This window comes from Anarrhichthys ocellatus, unplaced genomic scaffold (genome assembly GCF_004355925.1).
Source record: "Anarrhichthys ocellatus isolate YVR2014 unplaced genomic scaffold, GSC_Weel_1.0 scaffold2206, whole genome shotgun sequence".
Classification (NCBI taxonomy): domain Eukaryota; kingdom Metazoa; phylum Chordata; class Actinopteri; order Perciformes; family Anarhichadidae; genus Anarrhichthys; species Anarrhichthys ocellatus.
Window position 1 is genome coordinate 1 of NW_022282180.1, and position 8,308 is coordinate 8,308.

General features: G+C 41.9%; 1 protein-coding gene across 3 annotated transcripts; it reads left to right on the forward strand.

Annotated features, from left to right (window-relative positions):
- Window positions 1–19: 19 nt before the first annotated feature.
- LOC116378205 (chloride channel protein 2-like) lies at window positions 20–8,290 on the forward strand. Of its 3 annotated transcripts, none has more exons than XM_031840030.1 (6): window positions 20–1,995; window positions 3,960–4,091; window positions 4,976–5,104; window positions 5,487–5,620; window positions 5,981–6,061; window positions 7,375–8,290. In XM_031840030.1, the coding sequence occupies exons 1-6, from the start codon at window positions 1,968–1,970 to the stop codon at window positions 7,399–7,401; spliced, it is 531 nt and encodes a 176-aa protein (XP_031695890.1). In that variant the 5' UTR covers window positions 20–1,967; the 3' UTR covers window positions 7,402–8,290. The 3 variants fall into 3 exon arrangements, with proteins under 3 accessions (XP_031695890.1, XP_031695889.1, XP_031695888.1); XM_031840029.1 differs by having other exon boundaries at window positions 7,790–8,290; XM_031840028.1 differs by having other exon boundaries at window positions 5,981–8,290.
- Window positions 8,291–8,308: the final 18 nt, after the last annotated feature.

The following is an 8,308-nucleotide window of genomic DNA, read 5'->3' on the forward strand; positions in this document are numbered from 1 at the left end:
TGTGTGTGTGTGTGTGTGTGTGTGTGTGTGTGTGTGTGTGTGTGTGTGAGATTGTAGCTCTCCAGCATGTGTGAAAGTTGTGTGAAAACATTGACTTTTTAAAGCACAGCAGAGTGGCTACCTGACACAAGGGAGCAGGAGAGGATGTGAACAAGATTAAACGTGACCGGTCTGAGCAATGACCTCCAGCCAAGGAGGGCTCAATGTCAGGCAAAGACAGCCCCCTCTGCTGGCTGCCAGTGTGTCTTTGTGTCTGTGTGTGTGCGCACGCGTGTGTGTATTTTTGTTTGTGTGAGCAGAACTCTGATCTGAACTGTCAGATTATTTTATGTCTCATCTTCCCAGATGACTGCAGATCAGGGAGTGGCACCAGAAGAGAGCTCCACTTCAGACTGATGTACAATATAAAGGCGTGACAGATCCTCACTGGGTGTCATATGTACTTTATTTAACCTTCATTGCAAGTCATGAGAGCAGCCAATGCATTTCTTTCAGGGTCAGTTCACCCAAATTGAAACATTAGAACTCCTTTGCGGTGTAGAAATAGTTCCCATAAAATCAATTCACGCTGATGTCTGCGGATCATCCGCAGTAACAAGGACACTGCTTTTGGAAAGACGCGTTGCAACGTCATTCCTCAATGCTGTGAGTTCCAAAAATGAAGTTCTTATCTCCTGGTGGTTGAAACTTCAAACCAACGACATAAAACCCAAATTATATACCTGGTTAGATAATACTAGAGAGAATTAAGAATTGTTTTGTGTGTGTGTGTGTGTGTGTGTGTGTGTGTGTGTGTGTGTGTGTGTGGTTTGAGCGCCAATGTGTAGTCCATTATCCAATAACATTACAATAATAATCCTGAATCTAAACTAGTTCTATTATTGTATGTGAAAATGTGCTGGCTTTCTTAGCAAACTAGGTATCTTTGGGGTTTTTAGGGGTTTGAATATGCTGGGATAGATTTGGTTGAACTGATCACTTTTATAAACAAAAATCAACTCATAAAATCTTAAAACATATTTGATTCTCTCAGTAAAAGTGTGAAAGGGAGAGAAAGGCAGTCTTGTTTTCACACGTGTTTGCACAAGTGAGCCAACGTGGCTGCTGTCCGCGACCGCTTTCTGTGCCGTTTCGCCCTTGTGACTAGTGCTCTGATTAAAGCTCGATACATTGCGCCATAGGTGAAAGCGACACTACAGCGTCCCCAGCCTCGCTCTTCCTCCACCATAATGGAAGCCATTTAACACAATCACACTGAAATCAGGAGCCAGCCAGAGTGATTTGTGTGCTCGCTGTCTGTGTGCCGTGTGCTCGTAGATCAAGCCGTGCTTGTATTTTTAGACTCGTCTTTAGATAGACGCTCCGGCTCGACGGGCACTGCTGCTGTCCTGTTAAGTGATGTGTGCGGAGAGAACCTTTTCAGATTTGGAAGTGGGAGTTTTACTGTTTTTTTTCCCCCCTCTCATATATCTGTGTGGGAACAGCAGCTCCGTGGGTGATGGACTAAGAGTGTGTGAGCCTCTGTTCAGATCAGTAACTGGAGCCGCAGCTTTTGAACAAGGCAGCCTACACATTGCAGCCAAGGGCTCTGCGACCGGTCGTGATGGAGAGCTAAAGACATGCGCTGCCTTTTTTATTTTGACTCACAGAGTGAATCTTTTTTTGGGGGGGATTGTAGAGCCGATGTTATATCCTCCCAGGAACGGCATCATCGTGTATTATGTCACGTTACGCATTCAGCGGCTTTGCACCTTTTTGAACATACTGTTTAAAGGTGGAACACCTCCTGCATATTTTTAGTATTGTTCCTGATTTACAGCTAGTTGGCTTCAGGTGATGGAATGCAGGACTAGCAGAGGTGGGGAGAACATTTCTGGCGGTGTGATTTTCTTTTTCTTTTTTATAATGAGATCAGGAGAAGACATCTGTGATCTCCACTGAGCCTCCGGATGTGAGCGAGAGCCAAGATGCACACGGAAGTACGTGGCTTTGCAGGTGCCAGACGAGATGTGTGTGTATGTGAGATAGAGAAAGAGAGAGAGAGAGAGACAGGAATAAAGAAAGAGAAGCTATGGGATTGTGAATTTCCTCAGCTTCGTCCAGTGACCTGTGAAATAATGAAAGATCCAGTGAAGAACATGGCAGTCCAATCTGCACAGATAGATTCACCTTTAAATATTTCTCTCAGACATGTTTCTTTTATATTTTTTAAACTTAAAAACAGTGTCCACTGTGTGATGGGTTTGTCTGCACATGACTGCGTTTGTATGCGTACGTCCTCTGTTGGCACCTTACCGTCCAGCAGGTGGCCTGACGTTCCGGGCAGCTCGCCACGTCATGCACACAGTTGTGCTCCACCTCCCGCAGGACAGTCAGCATCCCTGCGTGACCCGAATCCTGCACCAGAAAAAGACTGCTGCAATGTCTGTCTTTTTCCCATTCATTTATATTGTTTATTATGTCTGTGCAGTCGCAATGTCATTCAAACAACAAAAGTATTTGTGGGTATAAACATACAAACAGCATAGTCACAAATTTGACAAGTGTAGGAAAAGAAAAGTACAATTATGAGAGTTAGAACATGTAAATACAGGGGGATAACGATGCATCTGTAAGATTGCTGTCTCATGTTCAATAGTTATTTGATTTTAGAAATAGTTTGGAGCCATTATTCTATTTTTTTAAGTTTTTGAAACTTTCATTTCGTTTGCATTTCCTGAGACACCTTGGAGCTGTAGTGTTCAGCAAAAGTCAGCCAAACAGGAATTTATTTATTTTTTTCACTCTCATCATCACATCTGTTGCTCTCTTGGTCTCTCCTAAGATGCGACAGTTTCCTCCATGGCCACTATATGACTTCCGAGCAGCAGAGTAAACGGATCAAAACAACTCGGTGCATCACGACTGTCACACTTTTATGAAATATGGATGTGGTAAATGTGTTAGTATTACAGTCGAGCGTCTCTTGGGACGGGCACGTCTATGAACGCTCTGGATGTTGAAGAGAATTCCAGGCTTTGGCAGTGTCCGCAGACGAGACAGAGAGGAAATGAGTCCAGTGATGCCTCTTTTAGCGTGACCTAGCTCAGAGTTATAGATTATAATGTAATGGCAGAATTTATAAACCGTGACCCAGCTTTGTACCGTGTCTGTATTCTTTTTTTTATTTGAGGTAGATGAAGGTAAAGCAATGCTCTCATTCTCAACACATTTGCCATTTAATAAGCTCCTTTAGTTTGTTATTGTTCTTTCAAATAGATAATATCTCTGTCCACTCTTCTCCTTGTCTTTAAATACAACATTCTTCTTTGGTCATGGGAAACTGAATCCTTTATTCACTCTTATGAATGTTCTCATTATAATTGGGCAATATAGATAAAATCACAAAAGTGACACACAGCCTGATATAGCTCATTTAACAAATGTAGTCATATTTTAAATTGAGAGACCATAGATGAAATGAACCACACTCATGTATCTTTTTGGCTAATCTGCTTAATTAAATACCTGACAATTCATTGATGCCAAAATACTTCCATGCATCAGCGCCTTCTCCTTGAACACATTGCTTGTACTGGCATCATTTAACTGGAGATGTTAAAGACAGCGGCGTGCTATCACAAGTGTATATCAAATGTATGTTGCATCGCCTAATCCTTCCTTGCATTTATATCTTAACCTTTTTTGTGCTTCTTTTAAATTTCATATAAGTTGATCTGCATCGTTTTAATTTGTGTTTAAATTAAAACGATGTGCTTCTGTGGCCTAAATCCTTCCATTCATCCCTTTCTCCTCCTTCACTACATATTCATTTCTGTCTTTTCCTTCCCCTCTGACACAGCTGGTTCCTTTCATTCTCACACCCACAAATATTTTTCCTTCAGTCCCTTTTCACACCTTTTAAGATTCATTTCAAGGATTTTATTTTTATGCATTTTCCTCTGTCTCTGTGCCCTCAGTGTGTGCGTCTCGCTGCCAGAAGTTCCTGATTTCGCGGGTGGGGGAGGACTGGATCTTCCTCATTCTGCTGGGGCTGCTCATGGCTCTGGTCAGCTGGGTCATGGACTACGCCATCGCCTTCTGCCAAGAAGGTGAGACACAGAGAGAGACACAGAGAGAGAGAGAGACAGAGAGAGAGAGGAAAGACTGCGGTGAATGAAGGGCTGCTCTCACAGAGGCAGGAAAGTATTAATGAGCCATGCTTTACAGCAAACAGCTGTAAATGGTAAATAATAACACAAATTGTGGCAGAATTATATTAATCTTGCGCTTATGTCTTTCATTAACATTTAAAGGATCAATAAATACCATTTTTACTTACACATAGCATCAAATGCATCAATCATAACGCAAAAAAGAAAATCCTCTGAAATGATTAACCTGTAATGCAACACATCCCGATAGAGATAACTTTGTGTTGTTTTAATTCAAAATGTTAGTCCCTCTTTCTTTCTCACATCAATAAAATACCTGTAATTGATGAAAATAACAGAGTACCACAAGTGTTTTGAAGTCTGAATGTCTATCCATGAATATATGAGCAGGTGTATTCATGAATCATTTTCCTCTGTCAACCTCTGTTACTTTTAACCTATTTCTTTTTTTCTTCAAATGATGTTACTTTACACTTATCCACTATGGAGAGTGTTTTAGAAAAATCTCTGCTTTTAGGTGTGAAGAATGCCGGCATAAAGAACCGCTTCCTCAAATGAGTTTCATGGAATAGTAGATTAGATAGGAAGAGAGCTAAATCCCCAATCATGGCGAGGCGGCCACAAAGCTGCTGTAGGAGCAGAAAAATGCATGAATAAGACAGAGAAGGGAGGTCAAAGGGCATTAATGAAGAGCAGAGGAATCGGGTGAATCTATTCACAACCGCTAAATCATGTTAGACGGGGAAACTGGCTGTTAAATGGTTTAGTTTTCTACCGCATTATACTGAGATGAAGTTGTGTGTGTCTGTGTGTGTGTGCAGCACAGAAGTGGATGTATGGTGGACTGGACAGCAACATGCTTCTGCAGTACATCGCTTGGGTCACCTACCCTGTAGTGCTCATCACTTTCTCAGCAGGATTCACACAGATACTGGCGCCTCAGGCTGTGGGTAAGACATACACACACACACACACACACACATACATTTCAACTATTGATGCACAAACACATGTATTCATGTCTCTAATTCCTGGTCATATTTCTGTTTGTATAATGTCATTGGCTCTGTAATGCAGCATAAGGTCCTCCAAGGACACGTGCTGTCCGTGTCGTAGTGGTCACGTCTGCAGGAAATCCATGCAGTATAGCTGTGATGAGATGTGCATACAGAAAACTATATGAATATCAATCAGCTCTTCCCCTTCGCCCCCCCCCCCTCGCTCTTCATTTATTCCCCTCATCCTTTTTTCTCTGTAATTTCTTCCTTTCAACTCGTCTTTTCTCTCCTCTCCTTCATCCGACCCGACGTCTCTTTCCTTTTCATTTCCCAGGTTCAGGTATTCCTGAGATGAAGACCATACTGAGGGGGGTGGTCCTGAAGGAGTACCTGACGTTTAAGACGTTCGTGGCCAAAGTCATTGGTCTGACCTGCGCTCTGGGCAGCGGGATGCCTCTGGGAAAGGAGGTAGAGGGTTTCTTTTTCCATCTCATCTCACTCCATCACAGTCTCTTGGGCTGCACAAATTACACATGACAGACGGCTTTGACAATTTTTCGAAGTTTCCTGTCGGGCAGGATTTAATCATCTTGCTTCTTCTAGTCTCATTAAAGTCGCTGCTGGGAAAATAAAAAAGTGATTTGTTGCTAATAACGCTGGCGTTTCCCCATTCGGGAGGTTCTAAAGTTGTTTGAATCTGAATCTGAGCAGGCGTTAATCGATTTTGAGTAATGCCCCTGAACTCGAGTACAGCATGCTCTACTGGAATGTGCTTTCAGTCATATCCTGTCTGCTAACATCCTAATCTCTCTCCGTCCTCTCCCTCAGGGACCCTTTGTTCATGTTGCCAGTCTGTGCGCCGCTCTCCTGAGCAAATTTTTGGCTCCTCTTTTCGGCGGGATTTACACGGTGAGGACAGCGACCACATTTACAAAAAGACATGCAGATTTCCTGATGCCCAAAGTTAAACCTGTATGAGTTATTTATTGAACCTTTAAGGACCTTATGTCTCTAACTAATCTGATGATTTAATCCCTCAGAGATTAAATCATTGAGGAGTCTTAGTGAACATACCATAATATTTATGTCGTTGGTGTTGCTCTCGACACTCAATTATTAAGAAATATTGATCATGTTTCATTCACTATGTTCAAATTCAGTGACACTACACATCAGCGACAATACATTCGCCAATCCAGCATCACATGACAGATTGCAGTTTTAAAGAATTTTAAAGAATTATGTCCAAGAGTGACACAAGAACTTCACTTTCATGCTTTCACCTGTACGTTAAAGGGTAAATCCACTTAAGGGGGCCGTACTTTGAAACATCTATGGTCAGCGTGTTCCAGACTTTCTTTTTTGCGTAGCTGCTTCTCACTAATCGGCCTCGTCTACTTGTGCGTCATGCTTTTTCAGAATGAAAGATCAATCTGAACTTTTGCCAAATTATCAAAAGTCCACTAAAATATAAAGTAAAGGCATTTTGATTCCATATTACAGTGTGAAAGTTTAGAGAGACAGCACACACACACACACACACACACACACACACACACAGAGGGTAATCACATGCTACAAAGGTTTCCATATTTAATCGGGTTCAGAGCAGTTACATGGTGCATAATCACCAAGAATCAAGTGCATCTTTTTCTTTTTTTTTTCAACCTTTATAAATCCAGGAAAGTTTCATTATGATCAAAGCTATTTTTTACAGGATTCCACTATTTACACACATTTACATCAGGGAGCTGCCCACTAAAACAGCCGCTGAGCGTTAAGTAATCTATGCAGGGACCATCACATCACAAGCCCACTTCTTATTTAAATCCAGTTTACTGCTGAAGATTTAAGTAGTTGAACATTTTTTTGCAGTTAAAATGAATTGTTTCTTGCACTGGAAATACTGTATCTCAACATGACATCTCTTTGTCTATGTTGAACCAGTTACAGTTATTATAATATAGATTTTTTTTCACTGATTTGAAGTATTGCATGGTAGATTTTAACCTTTGATCCTTCCACTTATTGTAAAGAAGGGGTCTAAATAGTTGCTGAGAAGAAATGAGAATGGGCAACATTTACCCACATGGAAGGATTTCCTTCATCTTTGTGTCTTTTCCTTTGGTCCTCAAAAGGTGCGAAGCTGCAAGAAAAACACACACAATCAACGTTATTCTTCAAAATCTCGGTGTTTTACTTGACTCTCTGCCGTTCCCCAGGACACACTCTCACCTCCACTTATGTGAGACCACACGCTCGGCTTCTGCCTATTTCTGCAGCGGACAGTGGGCTATGCTTCTCCTCCATGTGCCAGCAGCACCATCATCACCACCATCAGTACGGGGGAAGATAGACCGCAGTGATGAGGAGGACGAGAAACTCATGTCAGCACAGTTAGAAAAGACTGAAATAGTCCAGGCGTCGACTGTGCAGCCGTTAAACATAGTCAGTCTGGGGAAAATGTTAATTCAGTTCACTGCCGGTGTTTGCTGAAGCTCATTCTCCGCTTGTTTGATTTTGTGTGGTTGGGATAATAAGTTGGCTGTCCTCCAGGAGCAGAAATAAAAGGTAACCTCTACACTCACACATATTTTTGTCTCTTTGTGCCCCCCCCCTCCACTTTGACTGCTAAAGGAAGAGCCCTTTGAGGGAAGCAAGGTATGAAACGCACGAGACAGATAGTTTCTTTATTGCCAATTCCATCAACATTAATAACCTATGCTGTCCATCTCAGAAGCAGAGAGAGATTGATGCTTTTCCATTTGTCTGCGCTGTTTGATTCTGTTCAGTGAACCGTCAGAGCGAGGCATCGATCTGTGCCGTCTTTGCTTCTACACAAACATGTCATTCCCATGATTTCATCACTCAATCCTGAGTTTTTTAATTATGGCCACAAATATTATATATAATATATAGATGTTGAATGTGCAAAAGATACAGCAGCTTTAAAGCGTAACTGTTGCATTTGTAAACAGTTGGTGAATTTTGTTTTTCATGAGAAATGCTTTTGTCGTGTATTGCGTGTTTGTGGCATTTGCACGTCCATGTACACCTGTTGGGATGTGAGTGTGTGCGTGTGTGTGTATTTGCTTGAATGCATGGCTCTGTGTGTGTGTGTGTGTGTGTGTGTGTGTGTGTGTGTGTGTGTGTGTG

Excerpts from the sequence above, each read along its gene's own strand:
- LOC116378205 (XM_031840028.1), top strand. The coding sequence starts at position 1,968 with ATGCACACGGAAGTACGTGGCTTTGCAG. Across the intron at positions 1,996-3,959 it reads GGAAGTACGTGGCTTTGCAG|TGTGTGCGTCTCGCTGCCAG; the intron begins GTGCCAGACGAG and ends CTGTGCCCTCAG. Across the intron at positions 5,105-5,486 it reads ACTGGCGCCTCAGGCTGTGG|GTTCAGGTATTCCTGAGATG; the intron begins GTAAGACATACA and ends TTCATTTCCCAG.